This window comes from Lagopus leucura, unplaced genomic scaffold (assembly GCF_019238085.1).
Source record: "Lagopus leucura isolate 7727_CA_CO unplaced genomic scaffold, USGS_WTPT01 Super-Scaffold_100022, whole genome shotgun sequence".
Lineage (NCBI taxonomy): Eukaryota > Metazoa > Chordata > Aves > Galliformes > Phasianidae > Lagopus > Lagopus leucura.
Window position 1 is genome coordinate 8,737,555 of NW_024962275.1, and position 21,626 is coordinate 8,759,180.

General features: G+C 42.7%; 1 protein-coding gene across 1 annotated transcript in view; it reads right to left on the reverse strand.

The window, feature by feature from the left end:
- Positions 1–21,626, reverse strand: part of PNPLA7 (patatin like phospholipase domain containing 7) — a 118,543-nt gene that overhangs the window by 92,821 nt on the left and 4,096 nt on the right. The window contains exons 5-15 of the mRNA XM_042878729.1: positions 20,442–20,524; positions 18,287–18,375; positions 17,933–18,073; positions 16,623–16,782; positions 15,525–15,605; positions 10,354–10,482; positions 8,951–9,031; positions 7,817–7,961; positions 7,195–7,278; positions 2,571–2,671; positions 1,546–1,704 (exon numbers count right to left, since the gene is read on the reverse strand). Of these exons, the coding sequence (XP_042734663.1) occupies positions 1,546–1,704; positions 2,571–2,671; positions 7,195–7,278; positions 7,817–7,961; positions 8,951–9,031; positions 10,354–10,482; positions 15,525–15,605; positions 16,623–16,782; positions 17,933–18,073; positions 18,287–18,375; positions 20,442–20,524 (1,253 nt within the window). The remainder of the gene's footprint in view (positions 1–1,545; positions 1,705–2,570; positions 2,672–7,194; positions 7,279–7,816; positions 7,962–8,950; positions 9,032–10,353; positions 10,483–15,524; positions 15,606–16,622; positions 16,783–17,932; positions 18,074–18,286; positions 18,376–20,441; positions 20,525–21,626) is intronic.

A 21,626-nucleotide genomic window follows, 5' to 3' on the forward strand; every position in this document is an offset into this window, starting at 1 on the left:
GGTGTAAATATATTGAATACAAATTTTACAGAGTGAGAGCTTTCTTCTTCTGCTTGTAGAAGAATCAACTTGTGCTACAGCATACAGGAGAAATTAACCACGACCTTTAAACGTTTCCAGCATTAAGTGTAGCAGCAGATTCTTATCTTGTAAAACCAGAGCTGCTATAATATCAAGAGCTCAAAAAGCCTGCCCTGTTACATTATCATTTAGATCTCCGTGTTAAAAGATTGCCTGTTAGACCATTCCAATTAACTTCAACTCTAATCACTTAGCTGTTAATTACTGAAAAATTTTGCCTAGGTCCAAAAACAAATGTTTTGCACTAAATAGCTTCAGTGATTTGGGGATTTTTGCTTGGGATCCGAAATGGCAAAACAGGAAATTACCAGCTGTATGCTGGACACACAGTGTTTATGTAAGCAAAGCCTGAGAACAGCCTTAACAAGAATGCAAGGCTGAACGGAGCAGATAAAAACATACAGTTCTATTTTACTCAAGTTGTTACAAGAATTTCCTGTAAAAAAGGTTGTTATTTTTCATGCTGACAAAGGCTGGAGAAGTTGAACATAAGTGTCTTAAGACAGTTTTGCTGGAGACTAACAGACAGTACTGCATATATGAGTGAAACCAGCAACAACAGAGCATGCATCTCACTACCTCATGAAAGATCATGAACAAGATTTCGAGTTTGTGAGAGAAATATGTCAGAAATCCACAAGAAACATGAGAATCCAGAACTGGAGTACTTGAAGTTTTGCTGACAGTAAAGCAGATGTCGCTTGGTGAGAGCTCTTAAACCAGAAGAGGAGGTTGCAGTGGCTGTGCCAAAGCCTCTGGCAGCATCAATGCACTACAGTTACTAAAACACACACTGCAATAAATGTTGGATATCTGTGATCAATTTAGACAGCTGTACGATTTTCAAATTGTGTGATGAGCTCCATCAACAGATACAACTCTGAAGCAATGAAATGAAATGCAACTGGAATCATAGGAACAGTGAAAACAGACAGTCTTGCTCATTCTGGACATGAAGGTGAGAAGGAAAGGTGAACTCAATAATGACAACTGTGAGGGCATCAGGCACTTAAAACCTGGAACAGGCATGGCACACAGTCACTGTTATGAAATGCACTCACAGCCAACGGCCAAACACAGACATTCAGTTCTGAAATCAAATGAGACACTTAGGTGCAATGGCAAGAGGATTAATAGATCTAGGCACTGCCCGAATGCCTTCACATAGCTTATTCACACAGTATACAAGAGCATGAAATTACAGTGTGGCAGAAACTGCATGCTTCCCATATGCACAAATGTGTGCACAGTGAGAAAAAAATTCATGCTGTGCACTTCAGCATGGGCTTTCCAAACAGCCAAATAATTCAGATTTATTTCAGTCCCACTAATAACAGCAACAGACTGGCGAATAAAACATTCCGCTGGTCTATACTGCATTTGGGAGACAATTTACTTTCTAATGCCTGGCAGAATGAGCTGAAAAGCAAGAACAAGGCTGTTTTTTTCCCTGCAATAACTTACATCAAGTTTCATCAGGGTTGAAAGGTCTTTCTTCGCTGCTTCGAGGATGGCATCGATGGGTTTGCTATTAGAGGATTCCTGTGCAGCAAGCTCACGATCAGTGTAATGGAACACTGCTAAAGGAGTTCTTGTCACCGTCACAGTCTTCTTCAATATGGACTGCATTGAACAGACAGAAAACAAGCATTCTGAACATTAAGACTGGCACCTAAGCAGCAAGTACTCTCAATATCACACATTCCCACAACCACCACAACTGGTGGCCAAAGGAGAGGAGGGAAAAAAAAAAAAGAAAAAGGTTGGTTTCCTAGACAGAAACAGCTTGCTAACTGCATTATTTTATGCCTTCTTGCAAAGCTTGACACTAGTGAAACAAAGAAACTTATCAGAGTTTATGAACGAAAAAAGTGTGACTTTCCAGAAACTGCCAACTTTGTGGAACTCAACTCCACCAACAGAGCATGCAAAGATGGAGAAAGACAAAGGGACCATGAGGGCAAACAGACACGGTTTCTTCTCAGATTTTGATTTTAAAAGTTTTACGGTCCCAGAATATTGCTGTGCTCTAATTTCCAGATCAGCTTCGTAAATAAAGCACATAAGAACAGATTTATAAGTCACGACTGAAAGTCTGACAGGAAGCTCACAGGTTTGTACAAGTCTTTAATGCCTTGCTGTTTACAGCAGCTCTGACTGATACAACGTGGTTCTAAACAACCCTCTCAATGAGTCAGAGGAAGGTGATGTCTGAAAATCAAGCAGTTGCAATGGTCACAAGGGAAATTTCCCTTGTCTTGATGAGGAAATCGGCCTTTATTAGACAGGGGGAATTCCAGAAAGTTCCAAGATCTTCACTAAAAAACCTGAACAGTTACCAAAAGCATGCTGCAAGTTTAGAACAAAGCAATACAAGAGAAACAAATGTCACAACTCATACACAGATTAATACATTCAAATTACTCAAAGGAAGAGTAAGGAGGTACAGAGTGAAAAATATGCTGGATTCTCCAAATGAAACAACCCACCTTGCCCACAGCAGGACTGCTGTAAGCCTCCTCTGGGCTGAAGTGCACTCTGGCTCTCTCATATGCCATGTCCATGTCTGACTTCGCACCGCTGGAAGTACCTACAAGCAACACAGAATTTTCTTTTCAATATTCCCATGTTTAGAGTACCTTAGAAATACCAAGCAGCATAAAAATTCAAGCATCTTTATGTGCATGCTTGTCCTTTCAGAAGCCGAGGACTGAACAAAGCGGCACCTTCACGTTCCAGTGTATTTCCTGCTTCTGTTTGACCTGGAAGATCCGATACAAATTTCTGATTTTCCCATTTGAACTCATGAACACGATATGTACCAAGATTCCCTCAGCAAAAGATAATCATTCTGGATCTGAAGCTCATCAGGCATCCCCACCAAATTTACAGATTTGCCTCAGTGTTTCCAGAAAACGATGCTTTCAAGCTTTTGTCTAAACCAAAAAACGTTTTATATCCATTGCATTGCAAGTTTTCATGGAGAAAATATTATGATCAGCAAGTTCCCCTGGAGTCTCTCCATGAAAATCATTCCCTATGCGTCCACCCATGCCTGAAAGTTATTTAGGATCTTTTCTACAGTTGGTCCAAACTCTCGATGCACCTCGCGTTCTCAGAGACACATGAGGACCTCTCTTGCAGGTCTCACTTCATGCATTCGTTGGCAGTCACTCAAAACTTCTGGTCCTTACCTGCTAATGTTTAACACATTTAATTACATTGGCTCCTTGGCAGTTCCAAGCACTTTCTAGGTACTTGTCTGAGACGCTCAGTAACACAAACAGAACTGGAAAGCACTTCTGATTAATTACCTTAAAGCCTGATGACTCACACAACAGTTCAACTCTGTTAGATAGCTAAGAACCACGCAGAGAACACAGCTTCTTTTAACAAATAAACCTGTAACAACTCCTGTCATACTTCAACATCCAAAAATATCTCAGGAAATAAACAGTTCCCAGAAAAGATTCCTATCATAGAGATATTTTTCAGACAAAGAAAAAATCCAACGGTACCAGGGATTCAGACCTGCCTGAGAAAACTCCTTTCCATGCTGCCTACCAACATGAACAATTCCTTTGCATGTCATAAATCCACATCTGTCACCAGGGTCGTAACATTACAAAATCAGTCTCCAAACAAAACAAAGAAACAAAGGCCCCAACAAGCCGCCCCAAAGATGCCATCAGCAAAACTTACAAACCACACAATCAGGAAAGTGCTCTTCCCACTAGGAGCTGAATGGAACACAGCATTCTGAATAGGAACTAGGAACACAGCAGAGATGTATACTGCAATGCTGAATTCTCCCCATTATTATAAGCAAGAAGTGCTGGACAGAAGCAGCATGGAACTCCATATGGACTGATCTGACTGCGTGTCAATTACATTGCCCAGCAAAGCATAGTGTCAGCATAATTACTAAGACCCCATACATCAAGTGCACGTTAAATGTAAACACACACTACCCAGCTAAAACCTAAATGATCTGATGAGGGCCATGTAGGATGAAGAACATCATCCACTACTAGCTCTGCATGTTCAGAATCAGAGAAAAGAAAAAAAGGAGGGATTCTAAGAGTGAAAGAATGTCTACTAGATTTCTATTCAAAGTAGGAGCCTCTAATCTCAGTCACAGATACAAGCTTCCCACACAGCAATTAATTAAACTGTCTTGTTGCTCAAATGGGAGTTAGAAAGGATATAGCAGAAGAAGCTTTAACTAGAACTGTTGACTCAAAAGAACAGAAGGCAGTGGGAAACTCGAGAGTGGAATGCAATCCTGTTTGATGAACACATGCTCACTGGTATCCCACACACTGCTGGGATGGAAGTCACTGCAAAAACAATGGCAACTGACATATTCCTTGGCAGCACCTCAGCTGTCTCTTTCCTTCTGAGGACTCACTCACAGCTACCTGCTTTCTTAATGCAGGAGACAATAAAGCACCACGTTTCAGAATAAACAACGCATGTCACAGAAAGCAAGGACACTTGTTTACAGCTACAGAGCAGTTTCTCCCAAACAAGATTCTTCCCACTAGCATGCAGCAGCTAGAGGCAGCATGCCTGTGCTCCCAAGCTAACAGAGCTCTTTCTCACAGGCTAGTCACCTCTTCAGGTGTGTCTGTACCAGTTCACACAGCTGCATGTCAGGGTTTTAGTTCCAAAGGAAGATAAATCAACTTTTCTCCTTGATGAAAAAAGGAACAAATGAAAACAACAAAGATAATTGCTATGTAACCTGAAAAAATTAGGTCAGGAACACCTATGGCCAGGAGCAGCGATGCTGATGAAGTTATCACCTAAAAAAGATGCCACCGTTTAATTTAGTTCATCTAATTCCTTCGTCCACCAGTTCAGTTGCCCCACGTGACCTGATGACATCTTTCTCCACATAAAGCATCAGTGCACTTAAGAGCAGACTAGCACGGGTTGGCAGGATTGCATTTCATCACTTACCACCCTCATTCACATAACTGCCACATTTGAAGTCAGCCAGCCATCCAACAAACAAATCAACATTCAAACCTCAGGAGCAACTGACGCAAAAGTGTTTTCTCCAAAATCATTTCCAGCATTTTTTGTTATTTCTAATCAGGCAGGCAAATCAAGGAGATACCATTGAGATAATAGCTCCTGTCTGACTCTAATAAAAGGTATTTCCCTTTTCTTAGAATTAGTAATCAACATAATCAATATCTCCACAGCATGGCAGCAGAATAGAATCTGAAATAGGATCATGATATTTTTATTACAGACACCGGAATGCCTTCTGTGCAAGTTAAGCAGTGACCACAGCCTAGAAATCAGCTCTGTTAACAGAGGCAAATCATAATTACCCAATCAGATACACTCTTCAGTCAGGAAAAATTAATTTTCTTTCTCTGCTAAGCTCAGTGTACCCTGACATAACACTTAGGACAGACAGAGGAGAGAGGAAGGACAAATGGACAGTATCACTGTTAAGTGTGCAGGGATCCTTGCACATAAAAGCTTTCATGCATGGACTCTGCCTTAAAACCAGGCTGCATGGGCAGTTTTCACTTAAGAACTCCATTTACCTAGGGGAAAAAGCATTTGTGTTCCAAGGCTCAAGTAAGTGTTACTTAATTCACCACCAAATCCAGTTTGCTGGTACATTTGCTAACACATAGTGAGAAGCAACCTAGCACATATGAAAATAAAGGCAGACAGCCATGAATCACTTCCATATTTTCCCTTTGTTTCCCTGGTTCAGAAAGAAGGCCTGCTGATCACCACAGAATCACAGAATGGCCAGGGTTGGAAGGGACCTCAAGGATCACGAAGCTCCAACCCCCTGCCACACGCAGGGCCACCAACCTCCACATTTCAGTGCAGCCCAGGCTGCCCAGGGCCCCATCCAACCTGGCCTTGAACACCTCCAGGGATGGACGTGGCATCACAGCCTCTCTGGGCAGCTGTTCCAGCACCTCACCGCTCTCTCTATCAAGAACTTCCCCCTGACATCCAACCTCAATCTTCCCTCCCTCAACTTCAAACCATTTCCCCTTATCCTGCAGTTATTCCTTTGGACAGCAGCAGAGAAGTTACTAAGCACAGTGAGGACATCATACATTCACACAGCAGAAACTGGAGAGGAAGCAAATAAATTCTCTATTGTTAAAAATTAACCAAGCTAATAAAAAAACTTTCTAGCCTTTCTTCTCTGCAATACATACTGGTAACTTCACTTGCTAGCAAGAAGTGTTAGAAAACTCACCCTGGGGCAAAGCCATAGCACTGCAGGCTCCCTCATTTTGCCTCCCTTCTCTCTAAATCCACATTCACACTTTCACCTCCCCAGTTATTTAACAGCCACCATAAGAAATAAATGTATCTTCTAAAGTATCCAGGATAGCTTTATTCTGATTGTCCAGCTTTGTGACTTCTATGTTAACAGTATCTCCACAATCAGTACCTGCATGTGACCTCCCAGTCATCTGAAGAGGGTTGGTTTGCTACTCAGCTAACTAAAGATGGATGCCTTCCTTCCTGAATTCACCCAAGAAGTTCTAGTTTTTCTGCCTTGAATATAAAGCTAAGCCAAACAACTGGCTCAGAGGAAGACATTTACAGGACAGACAGCTGAAACTCACTGAAACAAACGCTGTGGGATCAAAACAGCAGAGCATCATAAATGCCTCAACAGTGCATTCGATGATAAATCACCTTTATTATCCACTCTGAAAATATTCCCCTAAAAGCAATAAAGTCACGTTATGTGCTCTTTGGGACAATCAGCCAAGCAAGAGCCATATGTCATCTTTCCCATGAAAAATGATAGCAGATACAGTAGATTACTTGGTTTTGGGAAAATCAATGAATAAAAGCCCTTCATTCGCAGGGCTCTCAGTAGCCAAATGGCTGCTAATAGAGACAGCAAGGGAATGCTCTCCTGGATACAAGTTCATTTGTCAGTTCAGAAAATTAATGTCTGACCTTAGTTTCAAACAAGTGAGGAAGCAGTGCCACTGTGAGATGATTATTTAACATAAACAAGATTATCTAAGTCAATGATCTAAGGGGAATGTATTTTATATAATGTACCTAATCTTATTTCCCAGCATTTAGCCAAGCAGTCCTTACCAGAAGTCTCTGTAGAGGGGGGTGAAGAAAGGCTTCTCCTGAAAATATGCTCAGGGTTTTCTGTACCAGAAATCCTCAATGGATCTGAAGTATAGAAACAAAGGTTACGCAAATACAAGGGAATCCCTACTGAAATAAGTTTCACTGAGAGCAAGAACCTCTCAAAAACCACTACTGAAATCTAACATACAGACTTTAATACATTCTAAAACACCAGTGTTAAACATTACGTTTAAACCAGTCTTCTGTTCTTAATCATTTTTTCCTCTGAATCTGGACTGACAAATTCAGCTCATGCTGTTTTCCTAGGTGAAGCTTCCACACCAACACTGCAACACAAAAGCCTGCTTCGCTATTACCTACAGTACAGAATTTTTGCAGCTTCTCCTATGGGGTCAACATTAGATGCAACTTTTTATTTCTTCCCCCCACCCCCAGAATCCTTAACAGCACAGTAATGATCTCTTATTAAAGCTAAGGTTTATCCAAAGACTTCAAACCTGAAATTGATCAGTTAAGACAAGGCCTAGCTACTCTGATCAAATAAAAACCCTCTGACAAATAGCACAGCAACCAAAGAGCAGCACAAAGACTAATTACTACCCATTTCCAGAAACATTACCCATTTCTGATGCTTCCCCAGCTTTCTCAAACTTCTCTCCACGCTCCTCCTCTGACACACTGGATGTTTGTCTTTTTACTGCTTTACTTGAACTTCCTCCAGATGTGACACTTGCCACAGAGACCAGTGGGATAGCTTGGTTCTGCTGCAAAAAGCAAGGTGAAAATGCAAACATAAACACCCAGCCCTCTGCTTCCAGAGGGACAGATGTGCAGACAATACCATCTTACTGTGACTGCACAGGCATACTAAGGATACACTTCAAGCCTTCCTACTTCAGACACCTATTTTAAAATAGCTTTTAAGCTGCATTCACAGCTCCATTTTTACTTAAGTCACCATCCCATATATCATGAAAGCTTATTACAGCAAAAAGCAATATTCCAATTAACCAGACCATGCTTTTGGAGGCACACTGGGAAGAACACAGCTCTCCATCAGAGGAGCAGAAGAATCTGTTAAATTTCCAGTCGCTGTGATCTGTTAATGAGGCAAGGAGTTCAGGAAACACAGCCTTGACAACCTCAGGTAGGTAAAGCGACCCCTGTGGGTTGAGCCCACGTGCTAAGGAAATCAAGAAAAACCATAATGGATATCAGTTTGGTATTCCATTGTTAAAAACCAAAGTGTCAGCTGAGAGAGTTTTTGTTCATTTTCTTTCACAGATCTGTGATCAGCCTTGTTCCAGCACACTCCAGAGCTATGGTCTGGCAATTATTTGTCAGAAGATATGCTGTAAATTATGTAAACTACAGAGTCTGTTTGAGACATGCAGTGATACTACATCAGTCTCAAAAGCAACCTCATTTTCAAGATACCATCCAAGCAGCTATTAGAACTATGACAAGTTGAAGTGTCTCAGTAACATTACGACAGGTCAAGACTTGCTGAAACGTACTGATGTACAGAAGCAGAAGTGAGACATTTCTTCCAACTTTTAAAGTTTTACCTCCCTACACATCCACCCCTAAGCACCTGCACAGGATTCATTTTAGGGCTGGTTACCTTCCCTCTTAAATACTGCATGATTAAAATAATATGCAGTATTCACTTTATAATCTTCTGAAACAAGCAAAGCCTCTCTATGCCACTGACAGGCATAACAACAGCAAATAAAATGCACCCCAAACTTACGCAATTGAAGAGCTCAGTAGTCAGCCCAAGGTAGTTGTGCAAGGCAAGGAAAGTCACTCTCTGCAGCCTCACCATGATGATCTAGAAATGGGAAATAAAAGGCAGTAGGAATGGTTTCAATATTATCCCACATTCGTTCTTGCATTCAGATACAGTCGATAGGATCAGAGTACTTGAAGGCACTTTCAAACAAACCACAGACTGCTCCCTAAGCAATAAGAGCTGAAATTCCTTCTTAGCAGGTGACAAATTAAGGAAAATTAAGACTAAAGCGATTTACCAAAGGCTTAACAGTCACTTGACAGAAAAAGTGAAGTAACAAACTGGAAAAATCTCCCAAACACCAAATACCACTTTTCATTTTTTCCCGTAAACATCAGTAACAAACATGCCTTAAAATGAAAGCTTTTGTGTTTCTCATTAAAAACCAAAAAGTTATTTCAGCTTTGTCCATCAAAAAAAAACCTGTGCTGCTGCTCAGCAAACACTAAACTGGCATAAGACACCACTGCCACCTCGCTTTCATCTGCTCTGACAGCTTATCCCTGCTCTTCTGCCATTCTCTCTTTGGTATCAGCTCTCACGAAGCAAATTAAATTGGTACAATGATCTGTTCTGCCACCAGTGTTACGAGGTTCGTGGATCACACATAAATCACCTGGGTATCAGAACAGCAAAAGGAATTAACAGTCACAGTAAAGCAAAAGAACAGATCAGAATGATCACATGCATCCCTTACACCAGTGGGACAATGCACCACTCAGCAAACCCTAAAACCAACACCACTCCCACACAGCACCTTGCCCCTGCTCTGGCTTCCACCCGCAGGTGTATGGCAGATGTGCAGTACTTGCTTAAGACCAGCAAAGTTCCTGCAAGGCCAGGAAGCTTCAAGCACTAATATATCACTAATACAAATAGCTCTTTCCTGAGCTGCTGACAATTGCTTCTGAAGCAGGCATTCACACCAGACTGAATGCTGTTAGCTTTGCAAAGCACCACCACTCCATAAAGCTGTTTCTTGAGGACTGTGGCCCTTTTTTTTTTCTTTCAGAATATAAAATTGCTTTCCATGCTGTAAGTCATCCTGAAACCTTGCTGGGCATTAACCCATCAGAGCCAGAGAGCTTACAGCACAAGCTGGGATGACGAGCAGAACTATCACATTTTACACATATATGTTAGTTGCTTCTTCATGTAACCATACAGCTCTAAGAATGGGAGGAATAGCAAAGCTAGCCCAGATTTTGAGAGGTTGTTACACTGAACAGTTCCATATCTGCAGAAGGATGAGGTTTTGCTGAACCTGAACATATCTCCCCCATGATGTTGAAATTACTGTGAGGAGCTCTGTCTCAATTTCGTTTTGTTCGGTTTTAGTTCTGCTGAGCAGCGAAACGTACCTGTACCACTCTAACAAGAGTTTCAGGATATTTCTGGAAGACATCTTGAAAGGCACTCGCTGGCAGTCGCAGTATGTTGGACGGAGTGGCTGCCCGGGCTGAGACTGTTTTGTATGGAGCAGGGTGACCCTAAGAGAAAGTTGCAGAGCCGTAAGTTAATTCCACTGATTCCCTGCTCATTTCGTCCCAACTGCTTCCCAGATTTCTCCTTTGCTATTGCACATCCCTGGGAGAACCACCTGAGCACAAACAGCCCTGCCCTCCTGCCCTGTGCCCTCCAGTCGGTGTAATGAGGGCAAGGTGGTCAGGTGAATTCACACAGGCAGTTTCACCAGCACTGCACTGAGGGAGAGGAAATAGGAGCTACAAGGAGGTGTATCAGGGTAAGAAGATCTGGCTTGTCTGTCTCCCAAGTCTGCCACAGTTTTATTGAAGGCAAAGCCAGGCTTCAAGCTTTGTTACGTACAGAATGGAATACGGCCAACAAACAACACAAAACAGGCAGACTTCTTGTGATCTAAATAAATAAATACATATGTATGAAATATTCCAAACGACAAAGCCAAGCAACTTCTGTGTGCTTCAGATGATTTGGGTCCAGGCCACTCTGCCTCAAGAGAAGAAAAGACGGATGAACAAACCAACAAAAGATAGAACTCCAAGGGCAGAACGCAGAGGTTTTTGTTCTGGAAGACAAACCTGTGGTTCAGGATTTTTCTCTCTTTAATCAGAACAGATGTTCACCAAAATCTACTGGCAAATACTTGCATGGAACTTTCCACACAACATTCCTTGCACCCCATCAATAAACACTGAGAAGAGTACCTGGCAGCCATTAGTTCATTTTCCAATCAAAGAAGCACTGATTTATCTAACATTTCTAAGGTAGAACCAGTCCTGTAGGCACTGAACAGACAAACACAATTACTGCTAAAGAATTTCTGCCTTCAGAATACGGGAGCACCAAAGCAGCCACTGCAGAAAATAACACTGCAGCTCTGCCTTGCTGGTCTGGAAGCCACGATGAAGCAGATTCTAAAATTAAATTAAATTAATTGGAATCAATTTCTTAATTACGCCAACTTCAGCTGACCTTTTTATAAAATCTGGGATGGTATTAATAGATCTGATTTTTAAGTTCTGGAGGGATTTGCAGTTTTAAATATCTCTCTGATCTACAGCTTAGAGCTACAAGGTTTTTCCCAGTTCGTCTCAGTTTCTTCTGATTAAAATAAAGAAATCAGCAAATGACATTTCTGTGCTGTTTCTATACCCAAAATAAACGAAACATCCCCCTTCCACAGAGCTCAGCTTTTAAACAACGCCATCCTTTGGAATTCCTTATATACTAAAACAAATATATATACACACAACATCCACATACTACACATATAAATTTTGATTTTAAATACAGATTCTACACCAACTGCATTTTCTACCACGCCCTGCCAAACACACAGTGAAAAACTAAAGGCATCTTTTCAATCTTCAGTTGTTGGACAAAGGGTGAGCATGAATCACAGCATGGCCTGGGTTGCAAAGGAGCACAATGCTCATCAGTTCCAACTCCCTGCTGTGTGCAGGTCACCAACCAGCAGCCCAGGCTGCCCAGAGCCACATCCAGCCTGGCCTTGAATGCCTGCAGGGATGGGGCATCCACAGCCTCCTTGGGCAACCTGTGCCAGTGCCTCACCACCCTCTGATGAAAAACTTCCTCCTAATATCCAACCTCAACCTCCCCTGTCTCACTTTAAAACCATTCCCCCTTGCTTGTGAAGTTTAATAGTGTTCCAAAACAGTTACTAAAAGGGTAAAATAAGCACCGTGCACCTCATCAATAGGGTCCACACTGCACCCAGAGAAGGCTTTTTTTTCCCCTGAGCAGTGCTTGCTGGAGGACAGAGCAGTGCTGACAGTCGTTGAGAAAAGCAGTTGAAGGATAATAACAGATAAGGATGCAGCAGCCCTTTCCTCCAAAGAACAGCCCACCCCAACTGATTTTCAGCATATAATTGTTCCTTTTCCAGAACCCTGTGTGAGAGCAGCCTGCTTTTGAGAGAGCCAAGCACCATGTCTAATAGGGCTGGGATGTGCTAAAAGCTGTCAGAGGAGCGGAAAGAGGAAATGTTCCAGTAATTGTCAGTTCTCTCCAATATAGCATAATCAGCCACATGGATAATACTGTGCCTAAATTACACAGCTTCACATTCCTTGCAGCCTCCATGTGTGACTGTAAGGTATAATCCACTGTGAATTAGGGTTTGGGTTGTTTGGGTTGTCTTTTAAACAGGGAACTTCTTGTTCTCGAAGCAGATAACTGCTCATATCTGCCTGAGCTGTAGAGTAACTCAACCCTGCAGGTGACAAAAGCCAAGCTAAAGCAGCAGCTAAATCCAGATGACATCCAAGAGTCAAAGTAAGTCACACAGGTGCCATAAGATCGGAATGACAGCTCATTTTTGTGCCCAAAAATATGGCACATTCTTCCTACTCCCATTGCTTACATTTCACCTTCCCCCCCCACTGCACTGGCACTGCTGTTCCAAAGTTCTTGCTACAATCGTTTCTTTATAACCTCATTCATCTTACCTTCTGTCCATTAAGGGACTTGAGCCCTGCAGGCTCACCTTTATCCAAGCAATTTTCTGCAGCTTCTGTTACTCCTCAGACTTCCATTTTTCCCCCTGCTCACTCACTGGCAATTGATCAAATCTACCTCTCTCTCACTCCAGCTACACCACCAGCTCACACTTTTCCAAATGCCATCTCTACACAGAAGACAGAAGAATAGTAAACCCAAGGCTCCAGCAGCCATCATCAAACACAGCCACTATTTGTCCCATTCAGCTCTGAAAGAAAATTCATCATTCATCCATCAGGTAACAGAATGGAGGGACAAGCAAAGGGGCAGGGCGAGGGCTCAGCCAGCCTCTAAAAACACCTGGAGTTCACACGCTTCAGTATTTAAGGCCATATCCATGCAGAGGCAGATTCATCTATGACACAGAGTTGTTCTAAAACCTCACAAACAGAGCCAGCATCTATCCAGACTCAGTTCTCCAGTTTCTCCTTTGAGTTTTGAGAAATCAACATTTCTCTGATCTCAGAATCAGTGACACGCAGAACAAATCTCGAGTCAGAGGTGGTACCTCTGTATTTGTTTGTGTTAACAGGCCTAAGGGGATGCTGCAATTTAAAACTTGGTTAATGGCAAAATTACCTCTGATGCGCTCTGGGTCTACAACACATCACCACTTGTAACCTTCCTGCACATCTCCCAGCTAAGTGAGGGGACACGGCTGGTGTTACATGCTACAGAAACAGTTACAGAACAGCTCAGACAACACAAAGTCCCTGCGTTTGGTGGCACAGTGAAACTTCAGGGCAGGCAGTTCTAAGACTCACTGAGAACCTCAGAACGCCACAGACAGGACTCCTCTCTTTTGACCAGTGCTACTTTCTCTCTCCATGCCCATTTTCTTGCTGCTTGTATATCCAGAGTCAATAAGGAGGATGAAAAACAAAAATAAAGCCATCAATACACAAAGCAGGGAAACAAACGAGAAAAGAGGGAGCTGCAGAAATCAGTGAGAACAAGTTTAGAACAAAAGTCTGCAAGGTTCTTGGGCTGATATTCTGCACATGGCTCCTTTTAACATACTTCCAGTAAGTTTTATGCCCTGATTCATCAGCAGCGTAACTAATGAGAATGAAGTAAAAATGTCAGAATAAGAATAAAAACAGGCAAATGAATGGCAACCATCCTGATTTACAATGAAACTGAGAAACAGAAAAGTAAATGGAAGAAACCAGATTAAATCCTTGTGTAAGACAAACACAGCAAAAGAACATGACTAATATTTGTGTTCTATACGATGGTCCTCCTCCTTTGAATACTGTCATTAAGGAAATTTACTGCTGGAACAAACAAGGGCATCTTTATACCTCCAGATCTGCAATTAACACAGATTTGACAGCAAGAACCAGGCTTGTTCAGTTCAAATTACACCCATGCCATTGCTTTCTGTAAGACAAAGTGTGACCAAGCCTAAAAACTGTGCACTGTTCTCAAAAGGTTCTGTAGAAATTGTTACTGATATATTGGTGTAGTTTGTGTGTACATGTTATACCTACTTCCATCTACAAGTGGCACTGAACACTTCACAGAATTATTGCAACCAATACACACCACAGCGTTTAATGAGAGGAAGCAGACAAATAAAAAGGAAACATGATAAAAGCTCAAATTACAGAACGGTTTGGGTTGGAAAGGAAGCTTAAGATCATCCATTTCCAACCCCCTGCTAAGGCAGGACACCTCCCATTAGGTCAGGTTGCTGACAGCCCCATCCAGCCTGGCCTTGAGTGCTTCCATGGAGGGGCATCCACAGCCCCACTGGGCAACCAGTTCCAGCGTCTCACCACCCTCACAGTAAAGAATTTCTTCCTGATGTCTATATAGATCTACCTCTCCCAGTTTAAAACCCACTTCTCCTCATCCTGTCCCTAATAATATGAAGAATTTGTTTATTAGATTCTCTTCATCTCAGCTATCAACACCTTCCAAATAGACACTCGAGTGCTTTTGTGTTATTGAACATGATGAATCCACCACTTTCAGCTCAGGCATTCCCAAATAAGATACAGTGACAATCAGAAAACCCATAGCTGTAAATGCATCTGAAACAAAACCCACAGCTGTAATTTGTGCAATAAATAGGAGCAGCCAGCACTTAACTCATCTTGCTGCATGCCAAAGAGCACAACCTTCAGGTGGTCACCAGCAACATTAACATATTGGGAAAAAATTAAATCCATCAACCCGTTTCACAGCCTAATTACAACAATAACAACTGCCAGATTTGCTTTCATTAGAGCAGATAAATTCAGTAAGTGATAAATCAAACTGCATAAAAGCTAGGAATTCTGGGCCCTAACCTGGTCCTTCTGACTCCCTTGCAACCTTGAACAAATCAAATTCTATCTCAGTTTTTGCAGCCACAAACAAAAAACCGTGAAAATGCTGCTGCGAAACAGTCAGTGATAAAAGGAGAAAAAGGACTGGGGAAGGAACATTTGTCATTCTGACCCTTTCAAAGAGGACTTTCCCCCCACAGTGGGCTCAGCAACACAAAGCAGCAGTGCAGAAAACTGGCACCTGAAGGACTTACCGTGATGACATCTAGAATGCTGAGAAGACTGTGGACACTGTCTCCTGCCAGCACCTCCTTAACAATCACTTCTGTGCCATCCTGTAGGAGTAGAATAGATTACTATAGGCTCACAGGTGTGTATATATGGCAGCTCTAAAATACATGGTCCCCTATTAGAATCTGAACACGAACCTTCCCTCTGCTCTGGTGCTAAATCACACCACCTTAGTTTTAAACCATCATTATAAAAGATAGGAGTGATAAAGGAAATTTAAAGCCAGTTTTGCCTTGGGGTAGATGTGACCTGACCTGTTATTTGTGCTACATAACAATTAAAAATGAAAACAAAACCTTCTTCACACTAAGAATTAGCTCCATTGATTGAGGAATTACGTGCTGTCACATCTTTCTGTAGGAGGAGGGAAGGGGAGAAAGCATTTTTCGATGGCCCTTCACACATCACCAGGCAGTATAACAGGAAAAGGAGCAAAACAAAGGTATATGCAGAAGTCACAAAGTTTGAGATAAATTACAAAAACAGCACATGCATTTTCAGCTATAAAAATTAAAGTTAAACCTGAAAAAGTCAAGAAAAATATTAAATATATACATAACCACACACACGTTAACCCAAGTTCACAAAAGGGATTGCACTCAACATTTGAAGACGTGCCCAAAACACAAGCTATCATTTCTTCTCCCTGTCTACCCAAAAGTGAATCTGGCAACCCTTCCAGGCAATCCCCCTTAACTAAGAGGCAAGAACATTCTGGAATGAAATCCACGTGGTCTCTTCTACTGCCACCATCCTGTTTTGTCTGCCTGTTTTATATAAATGAGAACATTTCCAACAATATGCCAATTTGGCCTTGCACTCCAGTCTCCTGCAGTAATTATGCAACTAAGAGCATGTGAGGATGACCTGGAAGAGTGAGCTCACCTTGCCCTATGGGAGACGTGTAGGGGCACGGCTCGAAATGCTGACATTTATATATCAGGGCCCTTCACTCCATCACTACCATTCAAACTTCACTTTAGCCAATCCTTAATGATTCATGCCAACACATGCTATGCTAACAGATGCAACTCAAGAACAGTGGCTCAGTTCATTCTTACACTTTCTTGAACGCACACTTCCAGCTTTCCATCTTGCACAACATAGATGCTGTTATCCAGCTGCCCAGGACGGAAGATGTATTCTCCTTCATGCAGCTGCACAAAAAACATGTGCTTGCACAATTCCAGAAAAAGGGGCTTCTCAAAGTGACCAAGAACCCTGCAGGAAAGAGAAGTAAATATCAGCTTTTTTCTCCCTTTTCTGCACAGGGAAAACCCATCCTTAATCAGCACAGCCTTCATGGAGGGGCTCAGAGGAAGCTGTGGCGTGGCAATGCAACAGCAGGGTGACAGGAACAAAAGTCCCCAGGGCAAAAGTGCAGCAACACAGTGAAATGCTGAAACCTGTAAGTGTCACAGCTCCTTCTTGAGCAGCGCATGGAGCAATGCCAGCAGGCTCAGAAGGAAGTACATCTTCCTTCAGGTGTCTTCCTCAAGAAAACAGCAGCATGGCTTATGAAGGGTAAAAAACAAAAACCTACAATATACTGTATAAGCAAAGTTAGCCTTTGGAGCTTTCTCTTTTAGCCCAGCTACCCCAGCAATGCAACCAGAACATAGGAGAAAAACTGAAGAATAAAAGAGAAAAAATCCCACCATTGTATCCACGTAAATGTGAATATCCCATCTCCTGCAGGCAACAGGCAACACTGGACTAGTTAGTGAACACCAGGCAGACAGAAATACCCTGCTTAAACCTCAGCATTTCGTATACAACACCACAAGTGTCCTCCACATAGTTTCATTAGCTCACAATTAACAGAATCAATCAATCAAATCATCCTGCAACATCAATTAGTCATAGAACATCAGAATTCCACAGGAGAAACTTTAGGTGACATAAATAGTAATTTTATTAGACTACTAAAGTGTCTAATTTAGTCCTGAAGGTTATAACTAATTAGATCAGAAGAGGAAAATAATTACCATATACAAAAGTCTAACATCTGAAAACCTCATCCTTCCTGCCTTGTCAGTGATATCAATACTTGACTGAATTGAATCACAGAATGGCCTGGGTTGCAAAGGAGCACAATGCTCATCCAGCTCCAACCCCCTGCTGTGTGCAGGGCACCAACCAGCAGCTCAGGCTGCCCAGAGCCACATCCAGCCTGGCCTTGAATGCCTGCAGGGATGGGGCATCCACAGCCTCTGAACTGCCTCACTGCCTCCTTTCCCTCCCTTCCACCTCATCTTTTTGACTCTGATCATACAATGATAAAATTTAAGGCTTGACACGTGGTAGAAAACACATCAGTTGAATAGCCATCAAAAGCAAAACCCAAGCCTACATTTCCATTTAACATTACCTAACATTTTTAAGCATGTATAGGACTTCCGATGGCAAATGAGAATTCTTTACATCAAATTCTGTCAGGTCTGCCTCCAGCAGAGAGGGAGGTGGCTCTTTTGGCTGCAGAGTTGGACATTCTTTCTTAATACGCAGAATCCTACAAAGGAAAACAATGGAAGTTCAGGACAGCATCCAATCTGTCTGTATACTGACACCATAGGTTGAGTGCAAGATGCACTACACTGTTACATGTTACCAAGCAGACAGAACAGTAGCATTCCAGCCCCCAGGTGCTCTTTTTGTGCCTTTCTTCAGCAGAACTAGAGGCAGTGCTCAGTGTGAATTCCCCCCTTCCCCAAAGCCCGAGTACCTTTTAGCCAAATTTAAAACTTTGGCCCGTTTCCTCATCCTTTGGCGAGGCACAGTGTTCCCAACCAGAGTGTTGGGAAGAGTCGAAACCTAGGAAGAAAGAGCAAAAGCAGAAACGTTCACTAAAACCGAGCGACAAAAACCCTTGCTCCAACCTTGCAAGGGATTCGACCTCTCTGCCAGGTCATCAGAACACTGGCAGAGTGAAGCATTCCTATCAGGCTTTGAAGGAATGGAACAACACCTACTCCAGGATCACTTTCCCTCTAGACAGAAAGTGGCATATGTTTTGATCTCGATAAGCAACTGCTACAGTCATCATGGATGGTAGTGGGGGAAAAACCAACACCCGAGCTATACATCTCCCACTCAGAAACACTCAACGTGAGGCAGAGAACATTTAAAGCTCCAGTATTCCTATGGCAGGCTATGCAGTACTCCTGTGCAGCAAGCCTTTTAACTTGTGTTTTCACTGTGCCACCTTCTGGAGAACTGCAACAGCTGCAAGATCAAGCATTGCTATTTCTCCCACCAAAAGAAAATAATCTATATTCACAAATAGTTTGCAGACATTCCCCTCGCCCTTTTTACCAAAAACACACAGTGTTTTGCTGAAAACATCAGTTCTACAGTACCAATGTCCTATGTCTCCTTTAGGAGAGAGAAAGGCGAAGTTCAACTTCACCTCTGCCCTCTTCTCCTTCCTCCCCAAAAAACCCAAGAGATTTTCCCATGTGAAATTCTAGGGAGCTTTCATGCTGTATGTAAATAACTGTGTTAGAGAATATGAAAAATATTAAATTAAGAATTTATGAAGTACAACCCAAGAACAATTAAAAAAACAGCCCTGTGACCAATTACTGAGCCCAAACATCTGAATTCATTCTACGAAGCCTTGGGGCGAGCACACAGCTGTGCTCAGGCAGGCTCCCCCACTGGAGATAAGGGGGTGCCCTCCAACCTGCTCTGCCCAGAGGGATTCTCTGCGACCCACTCCTGCACCACAGCTCAGGGTTGAGGACTCCACTGGCCGCACACCTTGATTCTGACCCCACAGGACAGCAGGCAGGGAGCACAAACTCCAGTCAGGATTAAACAGCTTTTTCTTTCACCAACCATTTGTACCTGACCACAAGCAAGCAATAACCACGGGTTTACTACACAGACTTTTATATAAAGTGTTGAGGAAGGAAGTCATCTTGATCCCCAGGTCCTATTGCATTAGCTTTCAAGAAAGCCAAACACATCACCTCTGCACTCATATAACCATTCATTCCATTCCTTTGACCACGGTGGTACTTTCTATCACATTCAGCATGCACTTCAAGGGAAGCTTGTGCTTTGGGAATACAGGAACATTAATCTCCTCCATTAACTGAAACCCAGACCACCAGTGGAAAAAAAACACAGCATACCAAGCATGCCTACTTTGACTAACCTAATTCATGACAGGAAATGTCTGGTCTCAAACCTTGCTACAATTTTTTTAAAGATTTAATCAGCCAGACTCAAACTAGAGCCCATGCAGAAACAGATTTCTGACCCAATGGAAAATCCAAGGCAATCTTCTAGGGTAATAGGAAAGCAACATCATCTGGACAAAAACTGAATGCACAGGCAGCACCCCTTGTTGCAGCCTAAGGGAATGTTCAATCATTGGATAAATCCCTGTTGAACAACCTCTAATTACAGTTTAACAAGAAACAAGCGTTCATATGCTGAGGTGCTTTATAGAGATAGTCTACAGAAAGACAAATTTGAGTATGTGCTCTTCAGACAGACTGGCTGTTTCCTAAGACAGGAAAGACTAGGCCAGCTTCCTATGTAAGGGCAGTACTGGAAGTTGTTATTTGAAAGGGGCAACCCTGAATGCAGGCACTGAATACCTTGAATATAATCCTAAGCACAGAAAAAGGAAGATTATTATAGACAACTATTTTATCATCAATTCAATAGAGAAGTGATGAATCAAAGAATGACCATCCTCAGTGTCTGCAAATATGTCTGAAAGGAATAATTCCAGGAGATCTGAAACATCCCTAAATAGGTCGAAGGCCTTGGGTCAAATTAAGCAACAGAAGTATTTCAAGTTTTACCAAACCTCCTCCACAGGATTTTAATCTTTACTTCCTTCCCAGCACGCCAAACATTCTTACCTTTCTCATGATCTTCCTCCCATAGAACATCACTTTGTCTCGCTTGCGAAATCTGTACTGGCGGACATGTGGTTGAAGCTGTTCTGAAATAACAAAGAGCTTCATGTCAGAAACCACCTCAGTACCTCAGCAAATTTACAGATGACCCCAAGTTGTGTGCTGCAGTTGATACAGCAGAAGAAAGGAACGCCGTCCGATTGATCCGGTCAGGTTTGAGAAGTGGGCCCACATGAACCTAACGAGGTTCAACAAGGCCAAGAGCGAGGCGGTGCACCTAAGCTGGGGCAATCCCAGATGTGAGCACAGACTGGGAGAAGAACTCTGTAAGAGCAGAGCTGTGTAGAAGGACTTGGAGGTCCTGGTGAAGGAAAAGCTGGACATGAGCAGCAGTGTGTGCTGGCAGCCTGGGCTGCATCAGCAGAGGAATGGCAGCGGGGTAGGAAGAGGACAACCTCCCTCTGCTCTGCCCTCACGGGGACCCACCTGCAGTGCTGTGGCCACATCTGGGGCCCCCAGCACAAAAAAGAGGTGCAGCTGTTGGAGTGGGTCCAGATGATGACCAGAGGGCTACAGAAATTATCCTACAAAGAGAGGCTGAGGGTGTTCAGCCTGGAGAAGGATCTGCCACCTCATGATACCTGAAGGGAGCTTAAAAAAAAAAGATGGAGACTGACTTTTTACAAGAGCAGATAGTGATAGGATGAGGTGAATGATTTGAAAAGAAAAGAGTAGAGATTTGGGTTAGATGTGAGGGGGAAATTCCTGACCCAGAGGGCAGTGAGAACCCGGCATTTCTGCCCAGAGCTGTGGGTGCCCATCCCTGGAGGTGGGTGCTCAGGCCATGGATGGGCCCTGGCCAACCTGAGCCCATGGCAGGGCTGGGGGCTCTGAGTCCTTCCAAGCCAAACCATTCTTTGATTCTAGGATCCACAGCTTTATGCTAAGGGGAAAGAAGACTAAGCACAAGTTATCAATTTTGCTACCTCCATAATAGCCAGAGTTCCCACTACTAAAGAGCAAGCTGTTAGTGCCAACACTTAGAAATCAAACCAGCACCAGGCCCCTCATTATCCAAGTATGGTTAAGCCAAGCCAGACTAAGGAAGAGCTGGCTTAAGGCTCTATCTAATCACTGGAGGAGGTAAAAAGGCTCTCTAAGCAGGCAGTGGAATCAGGTGACTTTAAT